This window comes from Scomber japonicus, chromosome 7, assembly GCF_027409825.1.
Source record: "Scomber japonicus isolate fScoJap1 chromosome 7, fScoJap1.pri, whole genome shotgun sequence".
In the NCBI taxonomy this organism is placed as follows: Eukaryota; Metazoa; Chordata; class Actinopteri; order Scombriformes; family Scombridae; genus Scomber; species Scomber japonicus.
Window position 1 is genome coordinate 35,197,087 of NC_070584.1, and position 18,626 is coordinate 35,215,712.

Genomic DNA, 18,626 nt, shown 5'->3' on the forward strand with positions numbered 1-18,626 from the left:
GGGCTGTATCTGGCCCACGGGCCGCATGTTTGACACCCCTGTATTAAGATATTGTTTGTGTTAAGAAAATAATCACACAAAAATAAACTTTGTTAAATTGAGATGATCACAAGAAACACGTTTATTAAAATGGAAGATTATTCATGAAGGTATTTAATACTAAGACTAATACTTCTACTTCTCTACTGCTACTAAAGATGTTTAATCCAACTAAATATCTTGATTGATGGAGATTTAAAATTGTAAATTTCTGAATTTTCTTAAGTTTTGTCATTTGTATTACAGTATATAAATATGTGATAATTACGGGAAAAATAGGATTTACATTAAAAGCAAAGTAAATATGAACTGAAAACTGTTTTAATACAAACTGGATTTATAGCTGATATATTTTGAATATTTAGCTCATTTTTCTTTCATTTAAGGCAGAAATTCATGTAAAACAACGTTATATATAAATGTTAAAATGTGTATATGGACAAAATAAAACTACATCTAAATATTAAATATAAATATAAATATAAATGTTATATCTAAATCTAAATATTAAATCTAACAGCTCACATCGCCTTCTCAAGACAAACTTCTATTAAATAATAATAATTAGGACAAACCCATAAAATAATCATTCCTGAGCGTTTCCTGACTTTGTTCTCATTGTGTTTCAGTCCTGCAGATAACAGCAGCAGCACCCCCCCCCCCCCCACCCCACCCACCCTCCAGCAGCAGCAGCACCCCCCCTCCACCCACCCACCCCGCAGCAGCTCCCCCCCCCCCCCCCCATCCACCCACCCTCCCAGCAGCAGCAGCACCCTCCCCCTACCCAGCAGCAGCCCCCCCCGACCCCCTCCACCCACCCACCCAGCAACAGCACCCTCCCCCCACCCCCCCACCCAGCAGCAGCAGAGAGGAGCAGAAGCTTTTCATCGACTCTCAGCCTGCTGTCAGAGACTTTTCTATCAGATGTGTTTGATTGATTTAATATAAAACTTGAGACTCTTCAAACAGCAAAGAAACAGAATCTGATTCTGCAAACAGCTGTTTTAAAATAATAAGTGATTTATTTATATTTATGATATTTGAGGTTCAGACAGATGTTTGTTTTAGATGTGAAGCACCTCAAAGAACCAGCTTATAATAAAACACATTTACTGCAGCAGGCTTCAGATCCTCCACCGGGGGGTCCGCCGAGGGGTCCGGTGTGGCCCACTTTCCTTATTCCTCCCTTCCTTCCTTTCTGTCTTATTGTCCTTCCTTCCTTCCTTCCTCCCTTTATTCCTTCCTTCCTTCCTTACTGTCTTATTTTCCTTCTGTCTTTCATTCCTGTCTACTCTTCCTTCTCCTCCTTCTTTTCCTTCCTTCCTCCCTTCCTTCCTTCCTGTCTTATTGTCCTTCCTTCCTTCCTTCCTTCCTTCCTTCTTTTTCTTCCTTCTTTCCTTCCTTCCTGTCTTATTTTGCTTCTGTCTCTCATTCCTGTCTTCTCCTCCTTCTTTTCCTTCCTTCCTTCAATCTTTAATTTCTGCCTTCCTTCCTTCCTGTCTTATTGTCCTTCCTTCCTTCTTTTTCTTCCTTCTTTCCTTCCTTCTTGTCTTATTTTCCTTCTGTCTCTCATTCCTGTCTTCTCTTCCTTCTCCTCCTTCTTTTCCTTCCTTCCTTATATCTGTCCTTCCTCCCTTCCTTCCTTCCTTCCTTCCTTCCTCCCTTTCTTCCTTCCTTCCATCTTTCCTTCCTGCCTTCCTTCCTTCCTTCCTTCTTTCCTTCCTTCCTTCCTTCCTTCCTTCCATCTTTTTAATGATCCGGCCCATGTGAGATTAAATTGGAAATGAGTTTGACACCCCTGGTCTAGAGGAGGGAAACGGAACAGCAGCAGCAGCATTTCAGACCTGAAGAGAAAGAAGATAAAGAAATGTTAATAGCTGTTAATTCTCTTTTCATGTTGTGTGTTTTAGACTTGCTCAGAGCTCAGAAGTCGTGCTCTCAATTTAATAATTTGGACTCTTGATTTAATAATTTGTGCACTCAATTCAACTTTAAGCACATCTCTGACATCCCTTATAATAAATATTTTGGTATAATATCTTTTTATATTTCATGCTCCTGCAGACGTCATCAACCAGTTCATCACAGCTTTGCCTTGGATCCATCTCGGGTCAATAACTGATGTTAGATAATACATATCTTCAACACCAATCATTAAATCAAGAGTATGAATTATGAATATTAAGCACAGCACAGATTATTAAATTGAGATATTTCCCCTCCTGCCTCTGAAGGTTTGCAGCAGTTATTTATTATCAGCTGGTTTTTGGTGCTTTGCATCAGTGACACTGTGTCTTTGGTTTTTCATTTTGTGTTTCTGAGGATATTTTGTTTTGTTTATAAACATGTGACTGTATGAAAAATCTAATTATGATAGAAAATAAAAAGTAATAACCATTAAAAAACAAAAAGACTGACTGCCTCTGTTTACTCTTCATCTCCATGTTGTTACTACTTGATGTAATTATGGGAATATTATTAAGCATCAGTTTTCATCTTGCAAAGTATGAATGTTGCATTAATGTCAGCCAGTTGTGACCATGCATATTAACACGTTTAACCATAGACCTAAAATATGATATTTGATACGACATATGAAATAATGGGATATATGTACATTTATCATTATAGCATTATTAAAACAAAAATCTAATGTTGCCTCAGATATGATAGAAAATAAAAAGTATTAACCATTAAAAAGCAAAAAGACTGACTGCTTTGTAGAAGACAGTAAATCTCTCCATGTTGAGTTACTACTTTATGTAATTATGGGAATATTTAGCATCAGTTTTCATCCTTTCAGCCAGTTGTCAACATGCATATTAACATGTTTAACCATAGACCTAAAATATGATATTTGACACGACATATGAAATAATGGGATATATGTTCATTTATCATTATAGCATTGCTAAAACATCAGACTTGTCAGAGAGGACTGAGTGTTTATCTGTAAATAGCAATAAAATCTGTCAAATTCAGTTAAAATCTAACATTTCCACATCATGTTTATCAGCTGATTCACCTCAAAGTCCCTCATCACTTTGCTTATAGTCTGCAGATATACAGTACTGTGCTAAAGTCTTAGTACTTTATATCCAATACAACATCATTGTACATAATTCTAGTATTTAGTATTTCCTCACAGATTTGCAACTTTATAAATTGACCATATTTTTCTTGAAATATTCGGTGGTGGTTTTCTATTTTCAACGAATATATATATATTTTTTTATTTAACAACAAAAAACAACAAAAAATATCAAAAAAACAACAAATAAATAAATAAAATCCCCCAAAAAACTACAAAAATCTACAAAAACAAAGCAACAACAATAGCGTCCTGAGGGGGCGTGGCTTCTATGCGTCGACGTGGTGACGTAGCAGGGGGACGTAGAGTGTGTTGGACGTGTCTTGTTGTGTACAGTGACGTTTATCCTGCAGTTTAATATCTATTTAATGATTATTATCAGTTTATTTCTGTATCATCCGGATCTACTGGCTGACTGAGGCCGGTGAGCTGCAGCAGAGAAGCCCGGAGCAGGACGCTGTAACCCCGGTGAGCTCTCAACACCAAACTCCATTAAACTATTCACTCAGTCTACATTTAAACTGCTCAGAGACACACTTTTAATTATCTTATATTAATGTTGAAGACTTCTCATGAATCTAAAGGACTGTTGGTTGAATTCGGCTCATAAATATTTAACCAGGCTGCATTTAATGAGCAGATCTGAGCTGATTTAATTAACGTTAGCTCGCCTCTTAGCACAGCTGCAGAAACGAAAGGTTCATTTAACAACCAGTAAATTCCTCTGATTCCTTCTTTCATCGCCGAATTAAAGATTATATAGATGAGAATGATTCATGTTCAGATAACCACAGCAGTGCAAATCCATCCACACGTATTATAATGTTAATTTAATGGTTAAATGAACGGAAGTGTGCAGAGTCTCCTGCATGTTCAGCTGATTAATTAAAGCACAGTGAAAAATAAAAACACTGATTTCAATGAGGATGAGAGTTAATGTGACTGATGCATGTTAGATACACTGAGTGATTCATTTTAACCCTTTATCAGGTGAATAACTATATTTAGATTTAGATTTTTATTTTGTTTTTATATTTAGAAGGAAGGAAAGAAAGAAGGAAGGGAGGAAGGGAGGGAGGAAGGACAAATGGAATGAAGTAGAGAAAGGAAGAAGGAAGGAAGGAAAGAAGGAAGGGAGGAAGGAAAGAAGGAAGGGAGGGAGGAAGGAAGGAAGGACCCAGGGAATGAAGTAAAGAAAGGAAAGAAAAGAAGGAAGGGAGGAAGGATAGAAGGGGAGGAAGGACAAATGGAATGAAGTAAAGAAAGGAAAGAAGGAAGGGAGGAAGGAAGGACAGAAAAGAAGGAAGGAAGGAAGGATAGAAGGGGAGGAAGGACAAATGGAATGAAGTAAAGAAAGGAAAGAAAGAAAAGAAGGAAGGGAGGAAGGACAAATGGAATGAAGTAAAGAAAGGAAAGAAGGAAGGGAGGAAGGAAGGAAGGACCCAGGGAATGAAGTAAAGAAAGGAAAGAAAAGAAGGAAGGGAGGAAGGACAAATGGAATGAAGTAAAGAAAGGAAAGAAGGAAGGGAGGAAGGAAGGAAGGACAAATGGAATGAAGTAAAGAAAGGAAAGAAGGAAGGGAGGAAGGAAGGAAGGACCCAGGGAATGAAGTAAAGAAAGGAAAGAAAAGAAGGAAGGGAGGAAGGACAAATGGAATGAAGTAAAGAAAGGAAAGAAGGAAGGGAGGAAGGAAGGAAGGACAAATGGAATGAAGTAAAGAAAGGAAAGAAGGAAGTAACGAAAGAAAGAAAGGAAGGAAAGAAGGACAGAAAAGAAGGAAGGAAGGAAGGAAGGAAGGAAGGAAGGAAGGAAGGAAGGAAGGAAGTAAGGTGCTCTATAAAGGGTTAAAGCAGCAGGAACAACACAGCTGTTTGTTTCACCTTCATTTTAATGATGGTTATATTAAGTTAAGTTAAGTTCAGTGATGTTTCTGTTAGTGTCTCCATGAGGTTGAGTTTAAATTTAAAGGGTTAAAATGTGAAAATAAACGTATGAATAACTTCACACATTCTTTTTTTGTGGACCCAGCATCAAATTTCTGCTTTTAATCCATTTAGAGAGAATATATTAGAGGATTATGGTAAAAATGTCTAAGTGGTGTAACCATAAAAACTTTGTACCAAATAATTCAACTTTGCTTAAAAACAGTAAATAGTCAATAAAACACCTTCCTTCCTTCCTTCCTTCCTTCCTTCCTTCCTACCTAACACCATATCAACTAGTGTGGCATGATCTTACATCCTTCCTTCCTTCCTTCCTTCCTTCCTTCCTACCTAACACCATATCAACTAGTGTGGCATGATCTTACATTATAACTTTTATATTAAATAAAGCTAATGGAATACTATTGTTCTAAATATTACATTTCATCTGGTTACCATGGAGATCAGGAAACATTTACATGTTTTAAATGAAGTCATTATTAGTATAAGTCCACTTAAATACACTGTAGCTGATCACATATTTAGTATTTATCATTCTTTTGTGGTTACACCAATTGACATTTTCAGGAGCATTCAGTCTGACTGTTGGTAAAAAAATGGTGCAAATATTAAACCTGTAATTTATCCATCACATATATATTTCACAGGTGTATTCTATGTATTATAAAACATATCTAATGTCTAAACTACTGACTGTAAATCCTGATTGAGCTGCAGGAGAAAGCATCAGGATGAATATCGTGTCTAAAAGTAAGAAGCGTGTGGTTCTGCCCAGCCGTCCCACCCCCCCCACCGTGGACCAGATCCTGGAGGACATCAGCCGAGCCAAACCCAACGACCCGGTGTTCACCGTGCTGGAGAAGACTGGACAAGGTGCGTCTAGATCTGCAGGGTCAGAGGAGAGCTGGGGGGGGCGGGGGGGTTAGGGTTGGTGGGGGGGGGGGGGGGGGGTTTGCAGCCTGGGTCTCCTGTGAATGTACTGAGCTGCCTGTTTTTTATTGACACTTGACTTAACCCTTAAACAGACAACGTGCACCAGGAGATACAGACTCTTTAACCTTCCTTTTGTCCTCCCGGGTCCTTCCTCTGTCCTTCCTTCCTTCCTTCCTTCCTTCCTTCCTTCCTTCATCTGTCCGTCCTTCCTTCCTTCCTTCCTTCCTTCCTCAGATCTAAGTTCAGCTGTTAGGGTAAATGTTCCCTCCTTCTGTCCTTTCTTCCTTCCTTCATCTGTCCTTCCTTCCTTCCTTCCTTCCTTCCTTCTTCCCTCCTTTCCTTCCTACCTTCCTTCCTTCCTCCCTCCTTCCTTTCCTTCCTTTTTTCTCCCTTCCTTCCCTTCCTCCCTCCTTTCCTTCCTTATTTCCTACCTTCCTTCCTTCCTCCCTCCTTCCTTTCCTTCCTTCTTCCTCCCTTCCTTCCCTTCCTCCCTCCTTTCCTTCCTTCTTCCCTCCTTTCCTTCCTTCCTTCTTTCATTCATTCCTTCCTTACTTGAGGTGCAAATGACATAACTAGTAAGGCCTGTTTAAGGGTTAAAACAAACTTTAAATGCATTTAATGTGCAGTGTGAAGGATTTGCAGTTTGCAGATCGTCACCAGCTGAACTGTTTAACTGTGATTATTAGCTGCTGTACATTTAAAGTATCTCAGTTTAATAAACTGCAGTAATGAATTAACTAGTTTACAGCTGCAGAAAGAAACTCCAGCAGCAGGAAATGAGACGATACGCTTCCTGCAACGTCATTTAGACAATCAGAGAATCAGAGAATCAGCCTTTATTGTCAGTATACAGAAGTACAGCAGATTACAGCAATCAGGGAGGTTAGGGTTAGGAGGTGTTGCATATGTGCATGTGTGTAAGTGTCCATGGATTGGTGTGTGTACCAGGGTTGTTATAGTTCACTACAACTAAAACTAGCAATGATAAAATAATTTAGTTAACTTAAATTAAAATAAAAACTACAATGAACAATGTAAAACTAACTTAAACAGATAAATTCAGTACTTCCTGTCCTGCAGCAGCCGGTTAAAGAATGAAATTAAAGAGGACTTGATGATAAAACATTCTTTCATCCTTTTCAGCTTCTACAAGTCAAGGCTTTCTCTTAATACCTGAAAAACTAAAACTAAATAAAACCCAAACTAAAACTACTAAATCACTTGTTGAACTCACTAAAACCAAACTGAAATAAAAAAGCAAACTGAAAAACTAAAGAAACTTTCAAAACTATAATAACCCTGGTGTGTACATAAGCCTGGAGAGTTGCTTCGTCTAGCTTCACAATCAGTGCCTCAGTTCGCCGGATGTCATCGCGATAACACAGCAGGTTGCCATGGAGACGTCCTTGATCGGGTCCCAGACCGAGTCAACAATCAACAGGTGTCCGTGAAGGAAGGGAGGAGGAGGAATACAGAGCGTCTCACTGCAGCGATGTCCAAGGACAAGGCAGATTAGATTATGATTGTTTGGGTTTAGGCGAGTCGTCACATTTCAATAGACACGACTTACTCTCTTTGTCCTTACTGGTTTTCAAATGGATCCATTCGCCTTTGCAAAGCCGAAATCTTCTCCAAGATAATTCCCATGTTGCGATTAATGACCACAGTCTGAGCACTAATAGCTCTGTCCATGTTTTCCATGTTGCGGTTCATAATCGCAGTCTGAGTGCTAACAGCTCTGCTCACTCCATCGATCATGTCGAGCAGCTTCATGGGGTTTTGGACTGCTGTCACCGTCTTCCCAATTTTCCGATACACCAGAGCAATGCCCAATCCAATCAGCAGATAGCCTGTTATCATGGTTCCCAATATGTAGAGATCCCTCCATTTCTCCCACGAGTCCATCGCGTAACCAGCGAGGAACGTTCCGTCAGGGCAGATCGGTTCCCCCAAACCCGAGCTCCTCGTAGAGAAGATTCTGTCGGTTGCGTTGAGAGACCAGCTGACCAGTTCCATGATTTCAGATTTAGAGAGCAATGCGGAGAGAGGCTCCCAAAGTTTGAGACAAGACAGGACGAGACGTGAGAAGCAAAGCAGGGAAGATAAGGGAGAGAGGAGAGAGGAGAGAGGGAGAGGAGTCCGCCTTCGTTGAGAGCAGGAAATGATTGTTCTGCAGAATTTATATTTTCAGAATAAATGTCCAGGAATAACCAGCTCCAATTTAAACCCATTTGGATTGAAACTCATTTCTAATGCTTTTAAATGCTGACTAATATGTATCTGTACGTTCTCTGGTAGTTCTCCTCTGGTTCTCTGGTAGTTCTCCTCTGGTTCTCTGGTAGTTCTCCTCTGGTTCTCTGGTAGTTCTCCTCTGGTTCTCTGTACGTTCTCCCTGTGTTCTCTGAACATTCACTGGTAGTTACCTGAACGTTCCCCCTGTGTTTTTGAATGTTACGCAAGGAGAACATTTAGAAAACACAAGGGCCCCATGTTCTCTGAACGTTCTCTGAACGTTCTCCCTGTGCTCTCCCTGTGCTCTCTGAATGTTCTTCCTGTGTTCTCTGAACGTTCTCCCCGTGTTGTCTGAATGTTCTTCCTGTGTTCTCTGAACGTTCTCCCCGTGTTGTCTGAATGTTCTTCCTGTGTTCTCTGAACGTTCTCCCCGTGTTGTCTGAATGTTCTTCCTGTGTTCTCTGAACGTTCTCCCCGTGTTGTCTGAATGTTCTTCCTGTGCTCTCTGAACGTTCTCCCCGTGTTGTCTGAATGTTCTTCCTGTGTTCTCTGAACGTTCTCCCCGTGTTGTCTGAATGTTCTTCCTGTGTTCTCTGAATGTTCTCCCTGTGCTCTCTGAACGTTCTCCCTGTGTTCTCTGTACGTTCTCAGACTCTCCCCGGTCGTCGTCCCCCAGTGATGCGGATCAGCGGTTCCAGCAGTGTCGTGAGTTCCTGGAGCTGAACGAGCGTCTGCAGGCGGCTCGCGAGCGTCTGCTGCAGCAGAGAGACGAGCTGCGAGCGAGCGGAGAACAACTGCAGGCTGACGTGACCGAGGTCAAAGGTCAAACGCTCTGACTGCTCCAGACTTTATACACAGAATTCACAGATTTGATTCCTGAGTCAGCTGACCTGTGACCTCATGTGTGTCAGCTGACCTCTGACCTCATGTGTGTCAGCTGACCTCTGACCTCATGTGTGACGCATTAGTGACTGTAGAGATTCAACAATCATCGTTTGACTGATAATGAATAAAATAATAAAACTGTTCTCATAATCAAATCATTATTTGTCTTTTTTTAATCTGTTCTTTGATGGTAAAGTGAAAATGTTGATCAGACACGTTGGGCTCAAACATGATAAATTATGAGATTCCTAACCTAATCAAGCAGTTGCTTCTGTTCATCTTTTATTTCTGTTTACTAAACAGATCAATGAGCTCGATTTAACTGTTCTGTATTTAAAGCAGTCAATAATGATTATATTCATCATCAATAAATGCAGTTTCTAATCTATTATTCAGTATTAAAAATGTACTAATGATGAATTATCAGAGACTGAAGTGGTTGTAAAACAAACAATGTTTTTAGTAATTATACGTCATAAAGTATAAATATCAGAACTGTCATTGAGTCATTTTAACAGTAGAATAATTGAGTGAGAGTTTTAATGATTAGTTGGTCTAAGAAGATAATTATAAGGGCTTTTTCATTTCATTCATTTTACACACAAACAAATAAAATATTCACTGGTTCTATTTTCTCATCTTAAATGTGATTTGTTTTCTTTCCACATATATAAATATATATGTAACCCACATGGGTACTAAACCCATTTATGTCATTTAATAGTGTAATAGCGTTAGCTCCACCACTAGGTGGCGCATCAGCCTTTACTCACTGTCACGGTCATCAGTCCGCTCTCGCTCTGACGAGAGACGGACATTGGTAAGAAAGACGTAAAGATGTAAAGGTCGAAAATTCATGATGTATCACCTCACAGCACGGTTTAATGGGTGTTTGCATGTTAGGAACGAGTCTTGTGTATTATTATATTATTATATTAGATGAGAGGAGCCGTTTCACCGTGTGAGCCTCCGGTAAGCGGCTGCTACATGCTACATGCTAAGCCTCGTTGTTAGCTTGTTGATGTAGCTGCTTGTGTGAAAATGCCTTTCATTGAGACACTTTACTTAAACCAGTCGGAGTTACAGGAATGTTTCCTAATGTTTGAACACACTGTGGTACTATCTGTGTCATTGTGAACAGTGTAAACTGACGCACGATGCTAACGCTAGTCGGGAGTGGCGCTGGCGCTATGCTAGCTCTGTCATTACCTTTTGATATTCAGTGTGAGTGTTAGCAGTTAGCTAACACGCTGCTACTGTAGTTAAATGAGCATGATGCATATTTGTGTTGACAAGATGCCAAGTTGTGATAATTATTGTTTTGTGTTAACTGTCATGTGTAAAATGTGTTTTATGGTTTTATTGCACTGGAGATGTTTAAATACTCGTTGAGTTAAAAAAAAAAAAAAAAAAGTAATATAATACTGTTCATTTACATTTAAAAAGGTTAAGAGCTGTTATGCTACAGTTAGAAAGATAAATATTGATTAATAGAACTGTTTAAAAACATAAATTCACTTATTTATACTAATAAAGGAGTATTTATGTTAAATAATAGAAGTTCATGATGAATAATTGTCATGGTGTGACGATTTTGGGTCTGTGTGTAGCTTGGAGTGAGAGGGACTCACGTGTGTGGGATTTCACAAATGCTCGTCGTTTATTCATACACAAACTTAAAACACTCCAACCTTACCAAGCCCGGTTGTACGGCTACTATATCTTCATACATGAACAAAAATAGTTACCACACGGACTTATTATCGTCACTTGAGTTGAGAGATAGAGAAGAAAGCAGGAACTGGCATATACACAATCCGACCAGCATAGTGCGCGCTCTCAACTAGCTCAATAACCAATAGACACTGCTTGATGACATCACTGTTGAGCGACACACGTTAAAGGCACATTTCATATATTCGACTGTTACATATTCCCCCCTGGTAAGACAAAGGCTGACCCCAGCCGTACGCACCGAGATACAGTCTGGACTAAGTATACTTGTCATACATGACAATGCAACTAAGCTGTCTGGACCAGAGTGAGATACAGTGAATCATTTAGATAACTGGCATACATGTCAGTACCAAGTAAAATGAAAGGCCACAGTTAGTCAAAAACTAAACTCAGGTTTTAAAGACAAGTACCTTATGAAATTCCCTTATTTAAATTTTCTTTTAAAGAACATAGTAATAAAATTAACCCATTAATGTCTCATAAAATAAGACAACTGCTTTTGTTGAGCAGAATACTGCAAAACCCTAACCACAGAAGGGCGGCATTTAACACTTTGTCATAAATCAATAACTGTAACTTGGGTTTACATAACCACCTAGACTAGTAGTATAATGTGATGAGGCACAACTAAGCAGTACTCCTTTAAAAATAATCCTATGCAAAAGGAGAAACCTGACATTCAAAACACCCACTACAGTTAATGCAAGAAGAAAATGAAAAATAACATTAGCATCAATATAACTTCTCTTGCAACCAAATACTGTTACTCAAATCGTAGGTGATGAATAAAGCCACAAAAAGGTGCAAATCACAAACACATCATACCACTAACAGTCTGCATGTTGTTGTTTTTTTGTTGCAACCCTGAGGGGTCCGTAGCAGTAGTCCAGTTCAGTTTTTTTTTTTTTTCTTTTTCTTTTCTTTAATAACTTCGTCAAATCTCACGGTCTGCGCACTTGACATTGCTCCAGCAAAGACAGACCAGGCACGTGAAGAAAACCGCGGGCGGAGAGAGCAGCAGGCGACAGGGGCGGAGGAGAGACGAGGAGAGTCCCTTGTGAAGAACCGGAGAAGCCGTCACACACAGTTCATGGGAGCCGCAAGCCGAAGCTGAACATACCGGGAGCCGCAGTCGTCTCGGCCGAAACACCCGCAGCAGCCTCCCGAAGAAACCCCGCGAACCGTCGCTTCCAGCTTCCAAGTTCAGATGAGAGCAGCGTCTCCCTCTCCGTCCGCGTTGCAGCACGCCGCGCTGGCTCGTCCACTACTTTGATGTCGCCGCCGGCAACGTAGTTAAGTCCAAAAAGTTTGAAAAACTCGATGAAACTCGACCTGCTTCGTATAACTTAACTGGTCGTCGATGAAAGGTCCAGGAAAAAGATGTTCGGGCGCCACTTGTGACGATTTTGGGTCTGTGTGTAGCTTGGAGTGAGAGGGACTCACGTGTGTGGGATTTCACAAATGCTCGTCGTTTATTCATACACAAACTTAAAACACTCCAACCTTACCAAGCCCGGTTGTACGGCTACTATATCTTCATACATGAACAAAAATAGTTACCACACGGACTTATTATCGTCACTTGAGTTGAGAGATAGAGAAGAAAGCAGGAACTGGCATATACACAATCCGACCAGCATAGTGCGCGCTCTCAACTAGCTCAATAACCAATAGACACTGCTTGATGACATCACTGTTGAGCGACACACGTTAAAGGCACATTTCATATATTCGACTGTTACAATGGTAAAAATACTTGTACTGTAAATGTATACAAGGGTTATTTACATTGATTTGAACACTATATATCCTGCATCTGGGTATATTTATGATGAGATATATATATGTATATATGTATGAGCGATATCCGCGGTGTAACACGGTCCTGTTTTCTCCCTTTCATTCCAAACCTTGACCAACGCCAGTCTCCCTTCTCGCACGCAGTTTTTGAGAAAAAAACAAACAAACCGTGGATTGGAAAAGAATCAGTTTTAACATCTTTAAATAGGCCAATGTGATATGCCTTCGAGATGCGTCCTAACAGCGGCATCTGGTGGTTGAATGTCATCATTCTTTATTCTGGGGGAGAAAAAAAACATTTTTGGGGAAGACTTTCATCCTTCATCTTGGATAGCCGACAGTCAACCTGTTGCATCAAGGTAAGAGAATTATTCATCTAAATTCTATAAATACTAGAATAACTTGTCAACTGTTAACTCGTAGTAGGCTTCTGAAATTATTATGATAGGTGTAATGTTTTATTGTGAAGGCTAGTTGCGTTTACACGTGGCTGTCTTATAGCCTACTTTTGACGATTGCACGTGATTTTCTCTGGCATTGTACACAGCCACATGGACCGAAAAACACAAACAAAAATTTAAAGAATAGACTAAGCCAGGGGTTAGTAACCTTAGGCATGCGTGCCACGGCCAGTCATTGGCACACTGGCAAAAGCAGTACCCTCTCGGCAGCATTTAAAATCACCTGTTAACCATGGCACCTGCTCTATGTGTGGCCTGTCTTCTTTAGTTTGATTGACAGCGCGCCCTCCCGCCCACATTTCTCACAGCGCTGTGGGCCGCTGTCCTAAACACATCTCTCACAGAGGGCCCTGAGTCCGATAGGTAGCTGATGGCAACGCCGCTACCCATCTGAACTGGGGCCCTTGGTGTCGGTCCGGGGGCGGGGGCGGGGGGTGTGATGCGATCGGTCTATTAAGTTGCAACACAGAGCTATAAGGACGCTTTGCTCTCACACACGCTGCATTTATAGTCACACAAACACACACACACGCACAGTCACTCTAGTGCGCGCTCTTCACTCCAGATTCCGGGAGATTGGATCTTATTTGTGGGCGTCAGGGAGCCGCTATCAACATGTGGGAGAGGTGGGATGTCTGTAACATCGACTGTAACGCAATATATTTTAAATAAGTTACTGAAAGCAGTGTTTTGAAAATGGGATCCATACATAATTCCTAAACCCTTGTTGTAAATAATGGAAGAATATCTTTAAAATGTTCTTCCATGTGGCGTATATGGACGTTTTTGTATTTTGTATCATAATTTAACTTAAGATTTTATTAGATCTGCCCATCACTGAGGCATTTCAGCCCATTGTGAATATGGAGCATGAGGCCATAATTGGAGGCTTTAAATGTCTATACTGGCTGGTAAAGCATGAAATCGCGCACCATACAAATGACCCTGCACTGCTGGATCTGGCAGACTTACTTGGCTGCCAATGTCTTGCCAAATTGAGGGTAAGAATTTTAATTTTATTTCATTAATGTACATTTGCTGTCATGGGTTTGTAGTAAAATGAAATCTAATTTTAGAATATATTTTCCTAGATTGATCAAAGGACAAACTACAGGTCCCACAGGATTGTGGACGAAATGCTACAGATTCTGGGTGAAGCGGATGAGGAGCCCATTTTAGAAGCCATTAAAATCAAACATCAAAGGCTATTGGCTTGGAAATTGATGAGTCCACAGACATCGCTGTAACAAAACAATTAGATATCCATGTCAGGTACAGTAGTGGTCACCTTCATATTCGTTTTTGAAACATTGTTTTTTGTAAATATTCCAGGTATACAGACAAGGATGGACAGCTGTTCTGCCAATTCTTGGATCTTGTAGCCATTCCAGATGGCACGTCCGTAACTATTGCAGAAGCTGTGAAGCAGGTCATAATAAAAAAAGAAATGCCTCAGGACTGCATCTTTGGCCTTGGCACAGATGGAGCAGCAGTGATGACTGGTGAAGTGAATGAATGAAGTAAAAGGACAGTTAAGTTAATGTCGAAATTAATGAATAGGTTGCCTTAATCTAAAACCTTTTAACTTTTATTTTAGGAAAACAGAATGGCACAGCAAAATTGTTGACTGACACTTGACAAGGATTAGTGTCGGTGCACTGTGCTGCTCATCGCCTGGCCCTGGCATGGAAAGATGCAGCAGAGGGAGTGCCATTCATGAAAACTTTCAGAAAGCACCTTCAACACCTGCACCTTTTGTTTTTGGAACAGTGCCAACCGCACTAGTGCTCTAAAAGCAGCTGCTAGTGTTCTCCAAGTAGTGGACCTGAAAGTCACAGTAAGTGATAACATTGTACACCAAATTCCTTATATAAATATGGATTTGAATTAATTGCCCTAGGTAGGACACTAGGTGGCTATCACAAGAGAAGGCCATTTCAAACCTTCAAAGAAATCTGCCTGCACTGCTTGCTACACTTGTTGAGGAGGCAGATATAAAGAAGGACCCAGTGGCACGAGGGTTGTACACATACTGTGCAACTTACAGATTTGTTGCAGCTGTTCACCTGCAAGCAGACATCCTGGCATAGCTTTCCAAATTGTTCCAGAAGGAAAATGTCAATTTCTTGGCAATCAAAAACCATGTAGGTTGTGATGTCACATTGATTTTTATTTCTATAATTACATGTCAGTTTTCCTCTGTAAATATAAAATCATGTTTAATTTGCATGTCTATTTAGGTTCCTGTTTCCATTGAGACATTAAGAAACATTAAAGCAACAGGTGAGCAGCAACCCGAGGGCTCCTTTATAGCACAGGTTGAAGAAAAGGTGACCCATCTTAATATCAATGCTGAAGAAGAGAGGGGGAGACGTGGGGCGTCTCTTTCCACCCAAACCTTACAGGCACGTTTTCAGACACAAGTAAGCAAGCTCAAGAATGAATAAACAGTAACGAGTCTCTGAAATATTATCGGCCTAAATTTTAATTTTCTCTCACATCTAATGTTAATAAGTCATGGAGCCCTACATTGACAGCCTCATTAGGAACTTGGAGCTGAGGTTCCAGCAGCTGGAAATTCTTGGTGCCTTTAGTGCTCTGGGACCACCAGGACCACAAGGTGATGAGAGTCATGCCATCTCAGACCTACAAATGCTGGCCAAGCAGTTCCCGCCCATCAATGAGAAGACACTTCTCCAAGAATGGCAGAGCTTTAAAGTGCTTACCACAACTGGAATCTTAAAAGTGAGTCATTAACATAACATCTTAAGTTTTTATGTAAGTTCACGCATATCTGTAATTGGACAAGTGGACAAGTCCCAGCTTGATATAATGACTGCAATGGCGTCTGGGTATGATGAACATCTGCTTTACCCAAACCTATCAGCAATCGCCCTCACAATACCTGTCTCAAGTGTGAATTGTGAGAGGGATTTCTCTGCGATAGGGTAAGTCCATCATCATCATCATTTCTAAATCTTAGATTCTATCAAAAATTGTAAATATTATACAAAAGTATAAAATAACCTAAACTTCATTCACTCTCTGTGTATAGATCAAGACAGACTTGCAGAACAGGCTGCAGGACAACTCTCCGAACCTAGAAAGAGTGTAGGTGTCTATAGTGTGTTCTTCCAGTCAGGCTAAGGGCGCTACATATATAAGTCAATTGAATATCTTTTAGTTTCTGAACATTTAAACAAAAATAAGTTGATGATGTCGTGTTTTTCAGTTTTATAACCATACCAGCGTTTGTTTGAAAGAAAGCCAACTCGACACTTTTTAATGAAACACATCACTTTTTATTGGATGAAAACATTTATAATGACACCTCTGTTGCTTCACCTATTTCACATGGCACCATAAAGCGTCTGGCCTCGTTCACGCCTGGACTGCTCCGAAAACGTCAAACTAACAAACTCTCATTGAGTTCAGCTAAATTCATGATTTGGTTTCATGCACAAATTCTATTTATTAGAGTCCTCTCATTAATTTGTACTTTACTTTGTCAACTGGAACACGAGAAGCATTTTAATTTAAATTCATCCAGAGATTTTTCTCCAGTCCAGCGTGAACAAGGCCGCCGACAGTGATGGCGGACGAACTCTCAGGACCTTCTGAAGGGATTTAAACCGTTCATCTTCACTGGTTCAATCTGGATGAACATGTCGATTAAAACACATCCTTGTTTCACATGTAGGGGCTGCTAACAGTGATTCTGGACCCAAAATCTGACTACAAAGTTTGTACTTTGAACTTTTGAACCTACAGTTATGTGCTTAAATAGGAGTCGGTCAGATTTTGAACTTGTAACATGATCAGAAGTAATTTCAAAGCTTGTGTTTTTATATCATGCTTCAGACCTGTAAAAGAAAAAAAAAACATTTATTCTTGTACTATGTAGAGATAATTACTGAATGGGTTCAATTTCATTAAGTTTTATATCTTTTAAAAGCAGAAAACTGTGAAAGCCAGCACTCAAAGTTCCAACAATCTGAGTGATACTGAAGTTACTGATACTTAAATTATAAAGATACGAAGTTTGGCCCAACAACCTAACCATTGATATCATCTGTGCACAAATATACAACCACAAGCACTGAGATTATGTCTAATGATGAATTCACATGCTCAAACACTTGTTGAACCTTATTCGAGTCCATGAACAGTATATTTGCTGAGTATTGATTTGGTTTTGGCGGATTATCACTTTGATATCTTAATATGGCCAGCATTCAAAAGCTATTTGGGTTTTATTCATACTGAAACATGCTTTAGGAATACAGTAGGGTGGTATTCAATAAGAACAAAATGTTTGTAATGAGTCAAACAGTCCCTTAATGTAGATTAATCTTTGTTCGGTCCAGCTCTCTGCTGTCTTTGATCTCTGAACACACATGAAAGAGAGTGATGGTACGACTACAGAGAATATTCATCGTCTTAATATTCGACTTCTTGACCTATTACTACTTTTACAGTAACACAGTTAAGCAGTTATTAACACATTATAAAGACTTCCAGAGGAATAACCATCATTAAACCGACTCGTCTTTTTCTTTCCTAACAGGAAATACTAAACAGCGAACAGAAGTACCTGAATCCAGAAGCAAACACGCATAAGTCATCACATTCGCTTAACAGAGGCGTGTGGTCTCTTTGCTCATCTACGCTGACAGTTTATATCATTATAGGTCTTTGCAGCACTAGAATACAGATGGCTAGTAATGCTCTAGTCGGGCTTTAGAAAGTATTTTACCACCGAACAACACTGTTGTCCAGTTTCCACAATGTTAACAGGTGTGTGTGAGAGTGTGTGTGTGTGTGTGTATACAGTCAGTGAATATATTAGCATGCTGTCAGGGAGCAACACCAAGATTGTTTTACCCACCAGGAAGCTTTGAAGATTTTGTATATCTGCATGATATTTACAATACTGATTGAGACAAAGAGTACAGGAGAGTGTGAAGTTACAGGATCAGCTGATAGTTTGGAGTATGACATATTTGCTATAATATTTTATGCAGCAATGATGGAGTCCAGAAGGTATCAGGGGAAAATCTGTGATAAATCATCCCCTGAAATTAATAACCTTTAGTTCATATTTAACTGGTACTCTCAAATTAATCATTTGTGACGTTTTAAATACAGAAATCATGACCTGACTTAACTTCTTTCCATCTACCTGTAGCTTTGAAGACTTACCGAACATAGATTATCCAGATTATCCTGTTAGCCTGTAATATATAAATTAAAGGGATGCCAATGCTAACTCACTGTTGTGTTTCAATGGGATAAATAACTTAAGCATAGCAAGGCTTCTTAGTCCATGATTGAACTAGAATTGTGTGAAGTCTACAGCAGGGGAAACACAGGCGACGAGGACACATGGATTCAAGGTGATGACACTATTAATTTGAAGGAGCGTTTTATCAAAATTGTACCCTTCAACCAAACTGGGCTCCGTATGAAACAGCAACGGTTAACAGTTCATCATATTCAGCAGAG

General features: G+C 39.9%; 1 protein-coding gene across 2 annotated transcripts; it reads left to right on the forward strand.

The window, feature by feature from the left end:
• Positions 1 to 3,426: 3,426 nt before the first annotated feature.
• On the forward strand, positions 3,427 to 9,247 carry c7h19orf25 (chromosome 7 C19orf25 homolog). 2 transcript variants are annotated; one of them, XM_053322719.1, is made up of 3 exons: positions 3,427 to 3,598; positions 5,785 to 5,946; positions 8,890 to 9,247. In XM_053322719.1, the coding sequence occupies exons 2-3, from the start codon at positions 5,805 to 5,807 to the stop codon at positions 9,072 to 9,074; spliced, it is 327 nt and encodes a 108-aa protein (XP_053178694.1). In that variant the 5' UTR covers positions 3,427 to 3,598; positions 5,785 to 5,804; the 3' UTR covers positions 9,075 to 9,247. The 2 variants fall into 2 exon arrangements, with proteins under 2 accessions (XP_053178694.1, XP_053178693.1); XM_053322718.1 differs by having other exon boundaries at positions 5,791 to 5,946.
• The last annotated feature ends 9,379 nt before the right edge of the window (positions 9,248 to 18,626 follow it).